The sequence below is a fragment of the Populus euphratica genome, unplaced genomic scaffold (genome assembly GCF_000495115.2).
Source record: "Populus euphratica unplaced genomic scaffold, PopEup_1.0 scaffold241.1, whole genome shotgun sequence".
Classification (NCBI taxonomy): domain Eukaryota; kingdom Viridiplantae; phylum Streptophyta; class Magnoliopsida; order Malpighiales; family Salicaceae; genus Populus; species Populus euphratica.
In genome coordinates this window covers 378,757-400,191 of record NW_011500067.1, presented here as the reverse complement: position 1 = coordinate 400,191, position 21,435 = coordinate 378,757, and the positions used below count along the sequence as shown (strand labels likewise).

At 31.5% G+C, this 21,435-nt stretch overlaps 2 protein-coding genes across 4 annotated transcripts; both read left to right on the top strand.

Moving 5' to 3' along the window:
- The first annotated feature begins 2,280 nt into the window (after nucleotides 1-2,280).
- On the top strand, nucleotides 2,281-7,664 carry LOC105108277 (heat shock 70 kDa protein 14-like). Of its 3 annotated transcripts, none has more exons than XM_011002528.1 (10): nucleotides 2,281-2,379; nucleotides 3,079-4,307; nucleotides 5,105-5,332; nucleotides 5,437-5,532; nucleotides 5,621-5,839; nucleotides 5,979-6,173; nucleotides 6,259-6,405; nucleotides 6,514-6,663; nucleotides 6,747-6,877; nucleotides 7,022-7,661. In XM_011002528.1, the coding sequence occupies exons 2-10, from the start codon at nucleotides 3,138-3,140 to the stop codon at nucleotides 7,263-7,265; spliced, it is 2,580 nt and encodes an 859-aa protein (XP_011000830.1). In that variant the 5' UTR covers nucleotides 2,281-2,379; nucleotides 3,079-3,137; the 3' UTR covers nucleotides 7,266-7,661. The 3 variants fall into 3 exon arrangements, with proteins under 3 accessions (XP_011000830.1, XP_011000832.1, XP_011000831.1); XM_011002530.1 differs by having other exon boundaries at nucleotides 7,005-7,128; XM_011002529.1 differs by lacking the exon at nucleotides 2,281-2,379 and adding an exon at nucleotides 2,395-2,504 and having other exon boundaries at nucleotides 7,022-7,664.
- A 161-nt stretch (nucleotides 7,665-7,825) lies between these two features.
- Nucleotides 7,826-19,973, top strand: LOC105108278 (uncharacterized). Its single transcript, XM_011002531.1, has 3 exons — nucleotides 7,826-9,085; nucleotides 9,800-10,098; nucleotides 19,540-19,973. Exons 1-3 carry the CDS (start codon nucleotides 9,042-9,044, stop codon nucleotides 19,752-19,754), a joined length of 558 nt encoding a protein of 185 aa, XP_011000833.1. The 5' UTR covers nucleotides 7,826-9,041; the 3' UTR covers nucleotides 19,755-19,973.
- Nucleotides 19,974-21,435: the final 1,462 nt, after the last annotated feature.

Below are 21,435 nucleotides of genomic sequence, written 5' to 3'. Positions count from 1 at the left end.
ATGTTGGAAGTTACAAAAAAATAACATCATCTAGGATCAAGACTTGGTAAGCTAGGGAGCGATTAGAAATAAAGATAGCCGGGTGTGGAGAGATGTAAAGGGTAGCCATGGGTTGAGCTTTTAGGTGAGGGAATGAAGGGTGTAAATCAGAGGGAGCCTATTTTTTATGATTTGAATTCCATTTGAAATTCAAATTAATATCCTTAAAATGATTCTACACACAAGAATTAATGCAACTATTGAAATAAAATTCAATTCCAAGTATTTCAAATACCCTGTAAAAAAATATTTTGTTGCTTGTAAATTAAGGAATAATCAATTGGTTTTGTAACTTTGCAAGGTTTAAACAAATTAATGTATGCTTTATTGAATATTGGTTTTAAAATCAATTGGTATTTTGGATTTTAGATTTCACAATTTTAATTTAAATATTAGTTTTCATTTAATTGTTTATAATTTTCTCTTATATTTTCTATCTTATTTTAAAATAATTTCAGACATACATGTTAAATATTTATATTTATCTAGATAAATACAAATAACTAAAATAGAAGTTTTTGGATCAATCATGAGAGACTGCATTAAATTACCTTTCATAGAACTTGGTGTTTAAACATTTAGAGAAATGATATGAGATGTAAAATTAGGAATGTTATTAATAAAAGCTAACACCCATTTGAAAAATGCTATTCATTCATACCTATTTTCTTATTTTCTTTTATTAGAACAGTCTAATGATAATTTTGTTCCTCCACCCAAATAATTTAACACTAATTTTTAAGGGTATTGAAGATTTTTTACATAGTACATTATTTATTACTAAATTGACTAGTGGCAAATAAGTTTTTTTTTCATTTTAATTGCATAATGAAATAATAAAAAAAAATTTTGAAGGAAAAAAATAAAATTGATGTTAATGAGCATTTTCTTTTTATTTTTACAATATTTTTTCATTATTATAATGTTGAGAGGTAATTCTATATTTAACCAAATTTAAAAAATTTAAAAATAAAACACAAAAATACCCCCCAGAGCTTTAAAATTGGTGTTAAAGAGTTTTTCATATTTTTACAAATAGTTTTTTTATTATTAGAAAGTCATCTTAGAGATAATTTGATATTTAATTAAATATCAAAAACATTTTTAAAATAAAAGCATAAAGATGACACATGTATGTAATATTTCTTGACATCTAAAAATATCCTTTTAGAGCTGTTGCATTTTTAATTGGCGGCAACATGTGTTGACAATGATTGTCTAATTTATTATTAGTGAGTCTTTTTTTTATATCTTTCCTGAAAATTATAACTTGTCTCTCTTTATTGCTAGAGTTTCAATTTCAGTTTTTACTTTTTTAATTTTATATTTTTATTCTTAGATTTTTTATAAAAATTTTATATATTATCAATTATATTCTTCAATTTCAATTTGCTATATACTATGTTTTCCAATTTGGTACTTCTTTTTTACTTTTTATTAAATTAATTTTCTTTTTAATTTGACTATTCAATTAAAAATTTACTTTTATTTTTAATTTTAATTTTGATCCTTGTTTTATTTTTTATCTATTTTTTAATTATTTTTATTTTTAATTTTATTATTCATCCAAAAATAAAATTATTTTGTATTTAGAAAAAGCCATGACATGTAGCTTGACAAGTCAAACACATGCTAGACTAACAGTATACCATTACGAAAACTCCACGTACTAGTAGATGTTTCTAGAACCACGAAAAAACAATAGCCACGCTCTAGAGTCTAGACATCTCTCCAATTCTGTTCAGACGGCCCCATCTCAAGTCTTCGTCCCCACCAATCGAATTATATTATAATTTCTTATTATAAATTTACAATGTATAATAACTTCTAAATACCTTTTTATTTTTATTAATAACTTCAAAAAATACCTTGCAAAATTGATTTATATTATAAGAAAAACATATATTTAAAGAACGTTTGGTAACATAGTTGCTCATGCAGTATAACTTGTATTTATTTTTAAATGAAAAATACAAATTACATTATTGGTCTAATCATTTTCCAAACGGATATATTGTACAATATTTTAAATTTAATATATATATATATATTACATTTAATTTTAAATTTTAAAAATATAAATTTGTTTTTTTCGTAGAAAAATAAATGAAAAAAATAATTAAAAAAAAAGGAAATTTCCACATAATATAAACAAACCCAAGCTTTGCCTTTGAAAATAAAAAGGAGAGAGAAGCAGGCCTCCTCTCCATTTCATTCCCTTGTGGGTTTTTCATTTAACCTCTCCTTCTCTTCTCTTGTATAACGAAAAGATATTTCTAGAACCGCCCAAACACTTCTTCTCTCCCTCTCTCTCTCTCACCCTCCATCTGCTTTTTAAAGGTACGACGCCTTCTCCATAACCCTATATTTATTTCCTTCTAAACACGCCTTGGACAGCGTATCGTCAATAAGCTATCAAATCTCTGATTTTGTGTTTTCTTTCTCTTCAACCTTTTTATAGATCTGTGAGTTTCTCTTTCTAGGTTTGGCTCAAAAGATTTATGATTTTTTCATTGATCGTAGTGTTTTGTTTTTGATCGAGCCTCTCTCTGTTAGATTCAGTTGATTATTTTTTCAATTGTTTTCTATTGTTTTAGGTTACTGAATAATAATTAATAGCAACAAACTATTATGATGCCTTTAGGCTTATTTGTGGTATAATTCATGAATTAGTAATTGAATTTATTTATTTTTAAGGATTTATTTATTCAACTGGGTTTAAGGGTTTTGCAGGTATTGCCTCATGCTAATGGTAGGAAGTTGTAGATTTCTTTCAACATGTTGAGGCTGTGTGCTTGCCTTCTATGTTTTCTATCTATTATAAAATAAAGAAAAGTAGGAATCTTTTTGATAATGTGCGTGTTCTGGTTCTAGTCTTGGGTTCATTGAAACTTTATAATGTTGTGTTTTACTCTGATTCTATGATTGTTGGGATTATTGGTACTGATTCATGCATTGCTCGATCATCTTCTGTGATGATTATGTTATTTTTCTTATTTTTTATTGGCATTGTTTTTGATTTATTGTTGTTTTTTGCAGGTTGCCACATAACTTATAGGGATAATTGATTTATAAATCGGTAATTGTTTTTGGCAATCATGAGTGTGGTGGGTTTTGATTTTGGTAATGAGAACTGCCTTGTCGCTGTTGCAAGGCAAAGAGGGATTGATGTTGTGCTTAATGATGAATCCAAGCGTGAGACTCCTGCTATTGTCTGTTTCGGTGACAAACAGAGGTTCATTGGGACTGCGGGGGCTGCCTCCACTATGATGAACCCCAAAAACTCAATATCCCAGATTAAGCGGTTAATTGGGCGCCTGTTTTCTGATCCTGAATTGCAAAGGGATCTGAAGTCATTTCCTTATACAGTCACTGAAGGTCCTGATGGATTTCCTTTAATTCACGCTCAATACTTGGGTGAGATGAGGACATTCACACCTACCCAAGTCTTGGGAATGGTGTTTGCAGATTTGAAAATCATAGGCCAGAAAAATCTGAATGCAGCAGTGGTGGATTGCTGCATTGGTATTCCCGTATATTTCACTGACCTTCAAAGGAGGGCTGTCTTGGATGCAGCCACAATTGCTGGATTGCATCCTCTCCGTTTGATGCATGAGACCACAGCTACAGCACTGGCTTATGGTATTTATAAGACTGACTTGCCTGAGAATGACCAATTGAATGTTGCTTTTGTTGATGTTGGACATGCCAGCCTGCAAGTTTGCATTGCTGGATTCAAGAAAGGTCAACTTAAGATTTTGGCTCATTCTTATGATCGGTCCTTGGGTGGTAGAGATTTTGATGAGGCTCTGTTCCACCACTTCGCCACCAAGTTTAAGGCAGAGTATCACATTGATGTTCTCCAGAATGCGAGAGCATGTCTTAGGCTTAGGGCTGCTTGTGAGAAGCTGAAGAAGGTCCTTAGTGCCAACCCTGAGGCACCTCTTAATATTGAATGCTTAATGGATGAGAAGGATGTCAGAGGCTTCATTAAGAGGGAAGAGTTTGAACAAATTAGTACTCCGATATTGGAGCGTGTGAAGAGGCCTCTGGAGAAGGCACTTCAAGATGCTGGACTTGTAGTTGAGAATGTTCATATGGTTGAAGTGGTTGGCTCTGCTTCTCGCATACCTGCCATAATGAAGATTTTGACTGAGTTCTTTGGAAAGGAACCTAGGCGTACAATGAATGCTAGTGAATGTGTTTCCAGGGGATGTGCACTACAGTGTGCTATTCTCAGTCCCACTTTTAAAGTGCGAGATTTCCAGGTATAATTTTCTTAACCTGTTTTTTATTAGTCTCGTTTACGATATGATATTTTGGTGTTGAACTTACCTAACTTGATCATAGCATTTGATATTATTCACCTAGTCTGCAACTTTGGCATCTTATATGTCTTGTTTACTAAATGCTGGGATTGGAGCTTTTTTAATCCATGCATTGTTAAGATTTCACAAAGGCAAAAGAAAACTTGCAAGGTTTTATGTCCTGGTTGCTATACATTTTCTCCAATGAAAAAGATGAAAGGGCAAAATCTGTTTTTTCTTTTCGTTGTTCATATGCTATCTTGTATGGTTCTGTTTGCGAAACTTGACCTTTATAATGCTTTACACGTTTAGAGGATAAGACCCAGCATAAAATCAATAAAATCTAAAAGAAAGAAAAATTTGAAGTAGTTAAGGTCATCAGCAGGGTTATATAGCAAACTTTAATCGCTGTCTCCTGTTATAAATCTCTTGTACGTTATTAATGTAGTTAGTCCCACTGTTGTGCACATGTGAATGTGTGTGCTTGTGCTGAGATGTGGGTCTTTTGGGAACTTTCATGTTTATATCCCTAGTTTTCTTTGGTCGTCTTATGCAGTTTTGTATGATTGCGCGTTGCTGTAGATGCGTTGTATAAGTTATTGTAGACACTTCTGAGTCATTATGGATGACAAATGTTTATGGCATGGCAACATTATCTGTTGCCTAATGTTCTTCTGTTTGCCTGTGTTCTGGTTCTCAGTAATCAGAATTCTATGAGGTGCATTGCTTGCTCAAATTGTTGATTGTTCCCTTTTCAGGTCCATGAATGCTTCCCATTTTCAATTGCTGTATCATGGAAAGGTGTGGCACTAGATTCTCAGAATGGAGCAGCAGATCATCAACAGGGCACGATTGTCTTCCCTAAGGGAAATCCCATCCCTAGTATCAAGGCTTTGACATTCTATAGGTCAGGGACGTTCTCCATTGATGTACAATATGCTGATGTCAGTGATTTGCAGGCACCAGCTAAGATCAGTACATATACGGTACGAATTTAGCATGCTGTATTCAAGTCACAATTTTTTAATTTATGTGATCTTAAGGGCATTAATTTTAGTGTTATACTTGGTCATATGAACTTGACTTGCAGATCGGTCCTTTCCAATGTACAAAAAGTGAACGTGCAAAAGTGAAGGTGAAAGTCCGTTTGAGTCTACATGGGGTTGTGTCTGTTGAATCAGCAACAGTAAGTCTTGCAGAGTGGTTGTGATTCTAATTGAGCTTATTAGTGGTGATATATGTACCAAACGTCAATTGTTTTATGCTTATGTCAGCTTTTGGAGGAAGAAGAGGTTGAAGTTCCTGTTGTGAAAGAGCCAGCAAAGGAACCTACCAAGATGGATACTGATGAATCTCTTAGTGATGCTGCTACTACAGGCCCTAATGAAGCAGATGACAACATGCAAGAAGAAAAGGCAGCTGCTGATGCATCTGGGGCTGAAAATGGGGTTCCTGAGTCTGACAAGCCAACACAAATGGAAACTGATACCAAGGTCAGTTAGCCCTTACAATTTAGGAATCTTCATACATTAGATTTCAGTTGTGCAGTCATAATCTCGGAGAACAACTTTTCCTTTCAATACACGTATTCATAGATAGAGGTTTCTATAATAACCTTTTCCCTTGCTTCAGGTTGAGGCTCCCAAAAAGAAAGTAAAGAAAACAAATATCCCTGTGTCGGAGGTGGTTTATGGTGGAATACCTGCAGCAGAAGTGCAAAAGTTACTAGAAAAAGAGTATGAAATGGCATTGCAAGACCGGGTAATGGAGGAAACAAAAGATAAGAAAAATGCTGTTGAAGCTTATGTCTATGATATGAGGAACAAGGTAGAGTTTAATCTTTTACTCTATTGCAAGACTTCTTAGCACCCTTCCAAAAGTGAGATGTTAACTATGCTTTTTGTAATTTCAGTTGAGTGACAAATACCATGAATTTGTTCCTGATCTGGAGAGGGAGGGATTCACAGCTAAACTGCAGGAGACAGAGGATTGGTTGTATGAAGATGGTGAAGATGAAACCAAAGGTGTTTACATTGCCAAGCTTGAGGAGCTCAAGAAAGTAAGGACTCTTTTTGAAAGTGTCTGTTGACATATTCTCCTTACCCTGTGAGGAAGGGGGTGTTTGGTTATTGCTCATGTGCATGTGTAATGATGTTAATGGTTGCAGCAAGGTGATCCTATTGAAGAGCGGTACAAGGAGTACACAGATAGGGGACCTGTGATTGATCAACTTGTTTATTGTATTAATAGTTACAGAGAGGCAGCAATGTCTGGTGATCTTAAATTCGATCACATTGACATGGCAGAAAAGCAGAAGGTAAAGGCTTATTAGATCTTTGTACAAGGTTGTTTGTGGTGAAAGTGTCAACTAAAGGTGCTATCTTGATTGATATGTGATAGGTATTGAATGAGTGTGTTGAAGCTGAAGCCTGGTTAAGAGAGAAAAAGCAACACCAGGACTCACTTCCCAAGCATGCTACTCCAGTTCTTCTGTCAGCTGATGTGAGAAAGAAGGCTGAGGCGCTTGATAGGTATTGTTGTTTTATCTTCACTTCAAGTGCTTTCTTATCGGGGAACTTATCTGATACTATCTGGCAAAGATACAGCTGCTTTTCCTTGCCTTATTAGGGTGAGAGTTTGGTCAAGCATTAAGAATAGAATGTTTGTTTCTGCAGGTTTTGCAGGCCTATAATGACAAAACCAAAACCAAAACCAGCCAAACCAACCACTCCTGAGACACCAGCAACCCCACCATCTCAGGGTAGCGAACAACAACAGCAGGGAGGAGATGCAAATGCAGACCCCAATGCTAACGCTGGTGCCCATGAGACTGCAGGAGCTGCCGGTGGTGAGGTGCCACCTGCTTCTGGAGAACCAATGGAGACAGACAAGTCAGAGACTGCCTCTGGTGCTGCATAATTCCATGCAGCTCCCTGCCGTTTTAAATTAAGAAATTTGGTTCCTCTGTATGAACTATAAGGAGCCTGAGACGGACTATTTGATGGGCTGACAGTATGCGAGGATGTGGGGTCTTTGAGGTCTTGCCTTTTATCTATAAAGCCTTCAGATTGGGTGGTCTGTCAATTTTATCGAGAGCTAGTCTCTAGAATCCGGTTTTAAAGAAGGGGTTTAAGAGAAATATGTAATACTTTAAATGTCTTTGCTGGGGAGAGACCGAGGTTTCTCTGTTTTTTTCTATGATCGGTATTTTAATTGTCCACTCTTCTCCATTCCCTTGGTCTGTAGGATATCCTCAGCATTAAATATTGGTTTGTTTTCTCATTTTTCGTAATATAAATTTTTTAACTTTGCTTACAAAGCAGTTTGCCTGATTCTATTTCGTCTTGATTCCAATTTTTCAGATTCTGATTTTAAGGGTTGGGAAGTGTTCGATGTATTTTTTTAAATATATTAAAATAATATTTTATTACTTTTTAAAAATTATTTTTGAAAGTAATATTTTTAAAATGATTTTAAAATATAAAAAAACATTGTTTTTTAAGAAATTCTGTGTAGAATAATTCTAAACGGCCTTTAAATGTCCGAAATCCGAAACACGAGGCTCGCTTTGTTGCATGCATCATGACGACAAAAATTTCCACAGGCGGTTTATATTATAATTGTTATAACAAAAGCTAAACGATATCAGATATTTACTGTGGCCTGTGAGTTATTCTACTGTGGATTCAAGCAGTGGATCTCGCCAGGATTCTCGCGTCTCTTCTCCCGATTTCTCTAGTCTCTGTTGGTTTATCCCTAGCTCTTTGAAGCTTTTGGTGGCTTGGCAGGGGGTTTTAATTGGTCTAATTCCTTGAATGCCTTTGGCAATGGTGGCTTGGTTGGGCGTGGCTGGGAGTCGGTGATTTCTGCTTATTTTTTTGGCGCAAGATGAAGCTGATTTGCATGGTTAGGTTGACCTTTTCTGGAATGGTTACTGGGTATATGATGATTGTGCATTAAATGCACAACCCACTGGCCATGTCCTGTTCATCGAGAGAATGGGGGCTGTTTTTCTGGGGATTTGATGTTAAGTTGGTTTCGGACCAGATACTCTGGTTTGTTGCTGCCCCAAGTTGGTAATTTGGCGTCTAATTTCATTAGGAAATTGTCAGATGAGTTTACTATTCCTTTCCCATTTGGCTTTTTTGCAATCTTAGTTCTTTTTGGTCTTTTCTTCCTCTGTTTTGTGTCAGCCCCCTGATATTTACTGGGATGTTTGTGGTTAGGGTGCATTGCTTGGTTTTATATGTTTTTAATTTTTTTCATAGGGATTTGGATGCCACATATAAATTTTTCCTGTTGTTATTATTTTCTATTGGAGCGAATTAGTTTGCAGGTTTGTTTGTTAGTATTTCTCCCTTCCATAATGTTTATGCGTCTTTTTTCCTCAGGTGTCTTTATTAATGTGTTGTTGCCTTGGTTTCTATTTGACCTTTTCTCCGTGGCTTTGTTGTGTGCTTCTGTACTGACTAATAGTTGTTTATTGGGTGCTCATTATGTTTTTCTTCAGGGGATTGAAGCTACTTCCATTTTTTATTGGTTGTCTTCCTTGCTATTTTCTCATTCTAAGGTAGTTAGTTTTCTATTAGTTTTACCGTTCAAGACTCAAGTTTGGTGCAATTTCTTCTTTGTTTTGATGTTGGTCGAGAAGAAAGGATTAGTTTTGCTTAATAGCATGTGCCATTGTGCAGGGAAATGGTCGGGATTGTCTTCGAAACTACTGCCTATGCTGTCTTTTTGTATGTCTTCTTTAGTCCTTTGCCATCTTGGTTTATGTCAAGTTTGTGTGGGGAAGTGGATCATATACAAGCATTTGTCAAGTTTCACATAGTTAACAAGGCAGCTCAATGTTTTTTTTAATTAAGTGACGTGGTTAGGAAGCAATTAAGCCACATGCCTGGAAAATAAAAACAGACAAACAAATTTAATCTAAAATTGATGAGAAACTGCTTCATGTGCCGTGTTCTTTGCTTTAGAAATCGATCCCTTTGAGTTTGTGTCTGCTTTTGTTGGGGGAATGTGCTGGTGGTGGTTTTGCTAGCTGATGTGAGGCGTTTGGGATGAGAGATAGTTGTGGTGTTTTCAGACAAGCTAAGTAGGGTAGCTTGTGTTGTCTTTGTGCTAGATGTAATGCAGAAAAATAATCACACATGGCTACTTTTCTTTGTCGTGATGGTTCAACCTACACTGCTATTTGTATTATCTCTTGGCTGTTTTTTTGGCTTGCACATGTTCCTGTCATTGATTAACATTTGTGTGTGTGTGATTTTATTGGGTGTCATTTTATCCCCCTCCCTTTTGTCATTGTTTTCAAATCATTTTTGTTCCATGTGCACTCTTCGTTTTTTTCTTTCTTGATCATGGGTTCTATTTTGTTGCGCTACATTTTTCCTCTCCATCTTTGCTCAATTTGTATCTCTGTGGCTTATTCTTGCCTCTATTGTTTGCTGTAGTTTTTCACAGTTTTGCGTCAGAGGGATTGCTGTGGTGATTTTAGTCTCTTTCAGGTCTGTTTATTTCTTTCGTCCTCACCTTTGCTGTCCTGTTTTGTTTTCATGTATTTGTGCACTCTCGGTGCCTTGCTTGGTGTTGATTACATCTCTACTTTGTGTGTCGTGGCTTGGCTGTTCGTTTCTTCCTCTTTCTCTCTTGTTGTGTCCTGCCTTGTTGGGCAATAATTTACAACTATGCTTGCCTCTTTGGAGAGCAAAATCTGCTGCTGTCAGAAGAAAGTTGAGAGAGAAATATCAAGGTTGTTATTTTGTTGTTGTTAATATGAATTAAAAAAAATGCCCTTCTTTTCATTCAAGGCTCTACTTAGCTTGTGTTGTTATCATGCTTGTTGTCTTTGAAAGATCAGTGCGGTGTGATAATACCGTGCTGTTGTGAACTCCGTTTGATAGATGCTGGATGGGCAGATTTGTTTCATAGTATGAGCTGTTTGTATCTAGAGCTGCATGATGTTGTTGCAGTGGTTGTTTTTATTATTGGGTCCTTATATTTTTATTTTTCTCACAAATAGGTCCTTAATTGTAGCTCTTTTGGTCTTCATATTAATTTCACGATTTTGTCCATGAATGAATTTATTTTTTAATTAAGTCCCTTAATGTCCATGTTAGATAAATAATATAATAAACTACAAGAAACAGTTTTTAAATGAAAAAAATTACTAATTTCAGTACAAAAAAAAAAACTACCTTTACTCAAGTGGAACTTGAAATTATGCTATTTAATAAAAATCTACGGGTTATTAATCACAAGAATGGCCATTTTGGTTAAAATTCTCTGTGCTGTTATCGTCAAGTATTCCCAACTTTTAATACCTTTTGTTTCTCACACATGTATGCGTACATCAACAGAAAACAATAAAACGTGCTGGTTAAACATTTTAGAAAATATATTAACATGGACACAAAAAAAACTATTCATTGTGATGGTTAAAATATGATTTTGTCATTTGAAGAAAATTCAAGTGTCTTAATTTTGAAGATGATGTGATATTTTCTGATGATAAATTGGTAATTAAAAATTCTTCAAAGGTTATTTTTGTATTTTTAACTTTTTTGAATAGTTAAAGTACTTGTTTATGTCTAGAAAATTATTGAACTGTGAGGCAAGGGTATATCTGTTTTCTGGTTCTTACAAAATATTAAAATAATTTTTTTGCTCTTGTACTAGGAAAAGTTTAAAGCAAGTGTTTAGGGGTGATAAGATATTTTATCTTACTAGAAGGATATTTTGATTAATTTCATAATAATAGAAAATATTTTGAAAATTTTACATTTAATAATTAACTTTTAAATCAAAAAGTTTTAGGAGTTTGGGCTTCACGTGTTAGTGCGAGGAAAGCACTCATGATTTTTTGTTCACATTTATTATTTTTGAGCAATGCGTGTGATATCTCTTGATGGTTAAATTTTTTGTTCTTTCATATCTTTAAAAGCTCTGACTCAATCTTTTTCTCTTTGTATAACGCATAATGATGGATGATAAATAGTTTGTTGTCATTTGTTGTTTTAAAAAATGCATGTCTATTCTCTTTTGTTTTTTTTTTTAATTAGCTTTTTTTTTATTGCGTATTTTCATTCTTGGCCCTTGAAAGAAGTTTTTTTAACTTTTTTGAATAGTTAAAGTACTTTTTATGTCTAGATTAGAAAATTATTGAACTGCGAGGCATGGGTACATCTGTTTTTTGGTTCTTACAAAATATTAAAATAATTTTTTTGCTCTTGGACTAGGAAAAGTTTAAAGCAAGTATTCAGGGGTGATAAGATATTTTATCTTATTAGAAGGATATTTTGATTAATTTTATAATAATAGAAAATATTTTGAAAATTTTACATTTAATAATTAACTTTTAAATCAAAAAGTTTTAGGAGTTTGGGCTTCGAGGAAAGCACTCATGATTTTTGTTCACACTCATTATTTTTGAGCAATGCATGTGATATCTCTTGATGGTTAAATTTTTTGTTCTGTCATATCTTTAAAAGCTCTGACTCAATTTTTTTCTCTTTATATGACGCATAATGATGAATGATAAATAGTTTGTTGTCATTTGTTGTTTTTTTCTCTTCCATAAAAAAATGCATGTCTGTTTTCTTTTGTTTTTTTTTTAATTAGCTTTTTTTGTTTTTGACTACATATTTTCATTCTTGGCCCTTGAAAGTTTTTTATATATATATTTTTAATTTAGTCCTTAAATTATAATGCGTCATATTTTTTTTCTTCAATTCGCTCCTTATTCTTTTGGTTTTTGATTTTGTCATTCAATCAAAGTTCATGTTTTTTTTTTTTTTTTCAATTTAGCACTCATTCTTTTAATTTCTTTTTCCTTTTGTTAAAGTTCTTTTCTTTTCAATTTTACCTTCCTTTAATTATAATTTTTTTAATTATTTTTTTATTTTCACCTTTATTCTTTTAATTATAGCTTTTTATTTGATTGATTTTTTTTTTCGGTTTCATTCTTCAATATCTGATTTGTTTGGGGTTGGGCATCATGATTTTTTTTGTTTGTCATGTTTCTGATCTAATAACACGAGTCACGAGATTTATGATTTAATCTGGTTAGAAATTTTTTTTTCTTATTTTTTTATGATTTTATCATTCTACATTATTTGTTTATATAAAAAGTTTGTTTTGTAGTTATCTTTAATTTTTTTTTAAATTGATTTATTTCAGTATCATGACCTAAATCATGAATTTTGCATGTCTTTTTTGGATAGAGGCTTTTTTAAAAAATTGTTTAGTTTTGTATTTAATTTTTAAAGAATTTCTTTTTATTTTATAAAGATATGATTTATTTTATAAAAAATATTTATTTTGAAATAATAATTCTAATATATCTAGCCTTTTATAATATTTATTTTCTTTTTATTTTATTCACTCAATTTCATATGTATTTTTATTTTTATTATCTTTTATTAATTTTAATAAACAAATTAGTAGACACAAACAAGTAAATGTCTCATTTTGTGAGAGCAAGCATTTTGATCTACAACCATCTCTTAATTTTTTCAGTATTTTTTAAGTTGTTGTTAATAATTTTTTTGTTTATTTATATAGATGATTATCAATTTATTTGATTAGATGTTTGAATAAAATTTTTAATTTACACTTTAATTTTTTTATGTAAAAAAATATATTGAAATAGACTGCATACTTAGTGTTTTTTTTTTTTTTATAAAAAAAATTTATGACTTACGGCAAAGCATAGGTTTATATTTATATATAATGAAATAGTTAAGGAAAAAGGCAAAAAATTTATATTTGTACGTGCACATACACAAATAGTTGCGCACAATATGTATGGAAAAATAAGTTTATTGAATTTATAAAAGCATTAATTAAATTTGTATCTTACGCAATTAATATAGATTTTGTAATTTAGTTTTAATTAATTTTGATTAAATAGAATCATCTTTGACTGTATAAAGTCAAATTATAACATCACATATTCACATATCAAAAGTTTAATAATAAAGCAAGTTGATAAATCATCAAATAAGATAACATTAAAACTTATATTTAAAGAATTACCATAATAGAAATTCAATCTAGTTGACTAAAGATCACAAAATTTAGATTCAAAAGAACATTCAAATCTTATATCAATTCAGTATTAGCGTTTTTATGCATTCTTATAAAAAATAATGTTGCCAACATCGATTACTAGAATAAGCTTAGGTTTTAATGTTTCTAAATGGAGTATTTTATGACACTTTTAATAATAAATCATCTACACAAGTGTGAAACAATTTTATTTCTATAAGAACAAAAAATACTAAATTTTTTAAAGCATTCATAAAAACTATAACTTGTTTGTGGTTAAAGGAAACACAACCATGAAAATAAAAATTTTATGAAAAGAAATTATGTGATCTTTATTGTTTAGATACACATAAAATATTGAATAATCAAAAGCATCATATTCACTTTTTTATTGGCTAGGAAAAGTTTAAAGTCAAAAGCTACATCACCTAATGTAGATACTTTTCATTATTACTCTCTCTCTTTATCTCTTTTATGTCTACTTTATTGATGTTTTTGAACAAAAAAATTCTATTCTAAGTGAATAGATTTGTATTTTTTTAAAGAAAAGGGTTTTGTCTTTTTTTTAATACAAAAAATAGTGTATTTTCAAATAAAAAACATAATTTAACTATTTGAATTGTTCCGATATAGATTTCAAAAGGGAACCTATATATATATATATATATATATAATTTCAATAGGAATTCTATATTCAAAATACGATTCCACATAAAATTCACTATCTTCTTAATCATGCCTTCCTTCTTGTGAGTGTTGATCTTCGAGTTAGAGTGTCTTCTGTCTGATTCAGACTGATTGGATCACTGAACTTGGTTCACTAACGAAAGAATTTGCTTTCTCTAGGAAAGGAAGTTTCCATGCCATTCGTCTAGCTCCCCCCGAATTCAAAGGATTTTTTATAACGAGAATTTCCTCCAGACTTAAACTTAAGGGTAGTTCTCTAGTTTTTAGGACTTTCCTCCAGACTTAAACTTAAGGGTAGTTCCCTAGTTTTTAGGACTCGAGGGGGCTCCTCTTCTAAAGGCTCGGGGGGAAGACTTAGATCGGGTAACCCCTCGGGTGCCATTCCAAATAGAGTAAGTAAAGAATTTCGTCCTGGTTCGGAATCACAAGGCTGGGGCGGTTGCTGGGAAATAGCATTAGTAACACGGGACTCGTGAGACAAGAAGACAGATCTTTCATAGCAATCTATTAAGAGCGCTTGGGCAGCTGGATCGAAGGGCAAGCGGAAGGTAGAACCTATACTTTGATGACAAAAAATGGAAAGAAGGATGCAATCACGAATCTCTTTCTAAGAACCGGGGCCCATACTCATCCAGCACTCGAAGATATCTAAATAGAAAGGGATGCTCTCGCCTAATAGAAGCCCTAGGAGGATCATCTCCTTGAGATGCTAAGAATCGAGGGTAAAGAGTCCTTAGCCCGACTTCTTCATCTTGACTACTGATAGTGCCAACACACTCCTTAGGCCGAACCAACCAATGGTCAAAGTAATTGAAATTAACCCTATATTTTTTTTTATCTCTCTTGTTAAATATTTCTTCTTACATATATTTTTAAGAGCGTGATGTTTATAAATTTAGGTCGCGAGTGAGATTAAAGTATTAAGTAGATTTGGGAAATAATATTGCAATCAAACTATAAGCATAGGAGGAGAAGTAGTAAATTGTTTTAAGATTAAAAGATTAATCCTTCCCTCAACCTATATTTTCAAATTTATATTATGTAAATAAATACTATAGATTAAATTTTTTTATATGATTATTCATATTTGTCTATATATATATTTATTTGTATTTATAAAAACTTATAGAAGAACAACATGAATGTCCATCTAGTTTCAAAATTGTTTAATTTAAAGGATGCTAATGCAATATTGGAAATCTTAGTAACTGAAACTAGTTAATTATCTCATTTGGGATTATTACAAGAGAGGAAGTTATAATGATAAATCAAGATATTCTCTTGCGCTCTTATGCCAGGTCCAATGATTTCGTAGTAGGTTATTTAAACCGCAAAGTAGTGGATAAGGAATACTAGTAAATTGTTCAGGAATAGAAACAAAGTAAAAGTAAAACTAATTGGCCTAGAGGCTTGAAAGGAGAATATATATATATAGTAATAAGTTTATATATATTTGAGATATTATAATGAAGTTATATGACTATAATAATAATAATTATATTTTGAATTAAACTAAATAATTGTTATTCAATATTATCCTAATAGTTGCAAATACCAAAACTAATAATAAAAATTAAAAGAAATAAATTCAAAAAAGAATTAATCTTACTAAAAAATTAAGTCCCAAGTTTAAAGTAGTGTTGAATGCTATCTTTTGATATTATACATATCCATATAATAGTATTAGAAAGCTCATTAAGAGAGCCTATCCACACTTATCCACCATAGCTTTCACTCAATTTACTATACAATAAAAATTCACACTTATAAACATTTACAAATTACACCAACAGTCTCTCACTAGTTTGCAATGAATGTTTTTTCACTTGATAGAATTATACTTATAATAAGATATTTTGTAATTTAAATCTCTAATTAGTTTTAGAACTTGAATCTTGCTAAAGTTATTGATATCTGTGGATTAAACCAAAAATTTTAGTGTAAAATAAAAAAATACTATATACACAATACTATCCAAACTCTTAAAAAGATTTACAATTGTTTAGCATTTATTATGACCATATGCTAAAATCTCATTTTCATGAATATTTACAAAAAAAAAACAATTATAAAAAATAGTATCACTTCTATATTCATATATATAAAATTATATATGTCTCTGTTATATTAAACATAAACTTTAAATTTCATTAAGAACCTATGATCATCCTTTTTTATATAACACAACAAATTGAATACTATTAGAACATATTTCAAAATTAATTATCAATGTCCAACGTATATTAAACAGTAACTTGTTATTACCCATTAAACTTAGAGATAAAGTTTCTTGCTAAAGTTGGGTTTCCATTACCGGTATTTTTAATAATGAGTTTTAATCTCATTTCACTAGTTGTTTTCTTTACCATATCTCTAAATAGTCTTTTTGGGAACGAATTAGCTAAATTATTCATATACTTCACATCGACAATAATGATTATCTCATTTGTAATCAATTCTTAAACATATCCATATCCAATACTTATATGTCTTGATTTACCATTGTAGATACTACTATAAGCTCGAGACATAGTTACTTCACTATCATAGTTTAAAGAAAAAGCTGACATAGATTATGATTACACCTTAATATCTAACAATAGACTTCTTATTCTTTCTACTTCTTTATCCGCAATAATCATAGCAATAAATTCCAATTTCATAGTAGAATGAGAGATGCATGTTGTTTCTTAGATGCCAAAGATAATTGCACCTCCTCCGAGTGAAAAAATATTCATTTTGATATTGATTTATTATCACTCAAACTAGTTATTCAACTTGCATCATAATATCTTTTGAACATGACTAGAAAATCAAAATAAAACAAACCTAAATTGATCATTTTTTTTTTAGATAACCAAAGAATGTTGCAATAACCTTCCAATGATCCGTATTCGAATTGCTTATATATCTTATTAACTTACATTTCCAGTTTTGTTCAATAAATAACATATATAAGACTTTCAATGACACTAACATATTCTCTAGTTGTGATATCTAATTTTGTTCAATGCATAATATATATAAGACTTTTAATGACATTGAAATATTCTTTAGTTATGTTATTGTTTTATCACAATTATCATTTAACTTCACATTAAAGTCAAATGAGTTATTAGACTTTTTTATATTGAGAATGTTAAAATTTATGAATATTTTTTTAATATAACATGACTAATTAAGTGCATAACTAATATTATATTTCTTAACTTTGATACCTAAAATTGTATTCATTTCACTGAGATCTTTCATTTTAAAAATAAAAATGAGATTCTTTTTTATTTCAACTATTCCAATCATATTGGTGCTAGAGATTAACGTATCATCTATATAGAGACAAATAATCACACTAAAATCTTTTATAAATTTAGAATAAATGCATTTCAACACCGTTATGATGAAAACTATTTAACAAAATTTCTTTATTAAATTTCTTATATCACTGTTTTGGAGCTTGATTTAAATCATATAAACACTTTACCAATTTATATATTTTTTTCTTATTTTTAGGAAGTATAAAACCCTTTAAGTTGCTCCATACATACTTTCTCCTAAAGGTTTTATAATCTATAAATTGATGCTAAAATAATTAAAACTCTAATGGATGTAATTCTTTTAATTGGAGGATAAGTGTCATAATAATCAATACCCTTCTTTTGAGTAAAACCTTTGACAACTAATATTACCTTAAGGTTTGTATGGAATAATCAATATTATATTTTCTTTTAAACACCCATTTAAATTTAATAGAACCCAAGTATTATTAAATAACGTTAAATCCATTTCTTTCTAAACGACAACATTCCTAGAAGACATAGTTTCATAGAATGTCTTTGGATAATCTTTTACATTTAAGATCATAGGTGTTATTTTCATTATCGTGTTTTTATCATCTTCCACTAAAAATACAATTAAATAAATAGAAATAAAATTTATATCTAAATGTTTTTCCTTTTAACTCTCTTAAAGTTCACTTGAACTTATTACTTTCAGGTTTTTATGTTTTTCACTTTAAATTAAGATAAGAGTCATCACTATTAGATCTGGTTCTTACATATTTGAATTACTTATGAATTTATTAAAATAAATTCAACATGTACATATTTAATTATCATATTAGTTTCTAAAATCAAAAACCTATAAGTTTTTGAATTTTATGCATAACCAACAAAAATATTTTTAAGTCCCTTAGGTTCTAATTTTATTCTTTAAGCATAAAAAACTTTATAAAAAGCCACACACCCACATATTTTAAAATAATTTAAATTTTATTTTCTACTATTTCATATTTTATAAGGAAAAACATGTAATTTTTTAGATGAAACTCTATTATAAATATGACATGTAGTAAGCAAAACTTCACCTCATAAATTATTTGGTAACTTAATATTCAAAAACATGTCATTGACCATATCCACTAAAATTCTATTTTTCTTTTCAGCAAGTCCATTATATTTTGGTATATATGGTGCGGTCATTTGATGAATTATTCTATTTGTTTTACAAAATATAGAAAACTTCCTAGAAAAGTACTTACAACCTTTATCACTTTTAAGAATTTTAATTCTTTTTTTCTTTTGATTTTTATTAAAAATATAGAAAACTTCCTAGAAAAGTACTCACAACCTCTATCACTTTTAAGAATTTTAATTCTTCTTTTTTTTTTTTTTTTCTTGAATTCTTTGAATTTTTCAAAGGTTTCTTTTTTATTATCAAATGCTATTAATATTATAAATATTTATATAATAACAATAAAGAGTTCATTAGGAAAACTCATCCACCATAACTTTTACTCCATTGACTACATAAAAAAATTGATACTTATAAATACTTAAAAAACAATGTTTGTTTTCAATATAAAATAAAAATATTTTTTTACTTTATTCATTTACAAACAAACTTGAGCTGAAAAATGATATTTGAAGTTTCCTAAATAGATAAAACAGATTATTAGGCGATGCTGCTCAGGTGCTATAGCGGTAAGGAATAACTTGAGCAGTAGAGGGTTCCAAGTATAGGATCGATGACCATTTTGCCGCCAATCTTAAACTGTTCAGCACCTGTTCACTACCTGTGAAGTAGCTAGGATTGTTTGGTTCATTTCTTCGCTTTAATCGGATATGAGGGGAATTAGCAGTGACTCCTTTTTTTTCGACTGGTGGCTTTTCTAGCTAAGAAATATGGGAAGTCCCTTGATGTGGGTTTCTGATGCAGAGGGTAGCTTTAATTGTATGGCGGATTTGGAAGCATAGAATGATGTAATCTTTGATAACGCTCACCCTCCCTATGCTTGTCCTGGTCCTAGCTGATGCACAACTTGTGGAATTCGTTGCTGCAACGGAGTCCATGGATTTATCTCTTGTAACCTCTCCTGTTCAGAATATTGATAACTCCTATCAGTGGAGATCTCCTGAGCTAGGGGTTCATTAAATGTAATGTAGATTCTGCTTGGGTTCAGGACTCAAAAACGTGTTGGAAGTGGGTGTGTGCTCAGGAATATGCATGGTGGGTTTATTCCTGCAAAAGCTGTCTTCAATTCCAGGGTGGCTAGTCCTAAAGCAATGGAGGCTATTTCCATTAAGTAAGCTCTTAATTAGTTGGATAAAGTGTATGGATCTGCAACAAGTGGAGATTGCTATGGAGATCAGCGAAGGTCAGCAAGCTGGGATGTAGCAGCTTATGCGATAGACTTTCTTCTATGCTGGAGAATGTGGCATCTCCAAAATCAATCATGTTCGGCGTCATATCAAGCCAGCTGCTCATAACATTGCTCGTCATGTGTCCCAGAGTTCTTCTGTAGTTGTTTATTGTGATAGCCTTCCTCCTTGCTTTAACGGAAGAGCACCTTTGACTTTGTACTTGGGTATTTTCTTCTTTGATAAATCCCTATTATCGGTGGTAAAATATATATATATATATATATATATATTTATTTATATATATATTATTTTTGCTTCTTACTCCATTGCCTTTTAATTTCTTGTTACTAGCATATCAAATTAGAACCCACTAGCTTCCATTATTGTCTGGACTTAACAGCACACTTCTTAATTTCAAATGACCTGTTTAACCTATATCAGTAGTCATAATTCCAACTCTGTAGGCATATTCATGAGATCAGAAACAAGATGAATCCGAGCATGGACGATGAGGGGTCCAAGAGTTGGCCAGCAGCTGATGAATAAGTTAAATTGGTGGGGGTATTGATGGATGGAACTTCTTGAAAAATAGGAAAATTTGTAATAGAATTTAATAACATTTTTTAACAACGTGTTTTTTTAAAGCCAGCTTGAGACTTTGATAGCTTTCTTATTCTCTAAATGTTGCAGGAATTTTCAATTTGGATGCCCAAAAATGGGCTTGCCGTATTTCTAAAGTTACAGCATAGAAATGTGGATCTCTATTACCATTCAAATTCACGGCTTCCAAGGCTTGAGTGTTGTCTTCATTAGTAGCATAATGATCATATCCAAAATAACATTTATTTGATTTGTAATTATCGTGATGATAAATTTAACAAACTGCTTTATCGTGATTTTGATTTTGCTTGCTTGGGTTGTCCTCTCCTATTTTCATTGTTGTAGAACTTAATTTCCTTGATTTGAAAAATTGCATGTTTGGATGTTGTTGCTAGAGTGATTCTGATTGAAGAAGTTTGGACCTCTTCCTCCATGATTTCCTCTCCCTCTTCAAATGTATTCATCAAATGAGAAAAGTACCCTTGGACACGCTGTAGCGTGCATTTTTCAATTGAGCCTCAGTTTCTTCGATGTTCGGAAACAACTGCTCTCGCAGAGAGAGTTCCAAATAGAATAAGTTGTATCCCCACAACAGATCATGCTCAGGACATCTTCTTTCTCATTTGCTAACAGCCACAAACTAATGAGGCCATCATTACTAATCCAAAGGAAGTATTTGAGCTCTCCAAAAGAGGAAATTCGTAGTGGTGAGCTTGATGAATGGATTGGAAGGGTTCCTCAAGGAGAGTTTTTGGAGCTTGAGGAATTTAGCTCTGATACATATTGAAATCAAAGATCAAGAAGCTTAAGAGCTCAGGTTTGTGACAAAGAAGAAGGCAGCCTAGATTGGACGCAGACTGCCTAGTTCATTTCATAGATTGCTCACCGACTCAAGTGAACTATTTGTTCGTTTTATATACAGCAGGATGAACTTAGAAAACAGGAGGTGCTCAAATACTAGGTGCATGTTCTAAAGAGACAGGATGTCCATATATAGTGGACTTTATTGATGACGAACTTACTTCTAGAGGGCATGTCCGAAATCTTTGACTAGCTCATTAGAGGGAATGGTAATGGCATTTGTAGCTGTGGTTCTTTCTACCGCTGATCTCTTT

Excerpts from the sequence above, each read along its gene's own strand:
- LOC105108277 (XM_011002529.1), top strand. The coding sequence starts at position 3,138 with ATGAGTGTGGTGGGTTTTGATTTTGGTAATGAGAACTGCCTTGTCGCT. Across the intron at positions 5,840-5,978 it reads AAATGGAAACTGATACCAAG|GTTGAGGCTCCCAAAAAGAA; the intron begins GTCAGTTAGCCC and ends CCCTTGCTTCAG. Across the intron at positions 6,878-7,021 it reads AAGGCTGAGGCGCTTGATAG|GTTTTGCAGGCCTATAATGA; the intron begins GTATTGTTGTTT and ends TTGTTTCTGCAG.
- LOC105108278 (XM_011002531.1), top strand. The coding sequence starts at position 9,042 with ATGGTCGGGATTGTCTTCGAAACTACTGCCTATGCTGTCTTTTT. Across the intron at positions 9,086-9,799 it reads ACTGCCTATGCTGTCTTTTT|TTTTTCACAGTTTTGCGTCA; the intron begins GTATGTCTTCTT and ends TGTTTGCTGTAG. Across the intron at positions 10,099-19,539 it reads GTTGAGAGAGAAATATCAAG|GACTCAAAAACGTGTTGGAA; the intron begins GTTGTTATTTTG and ends GCTTGGGTTCAG.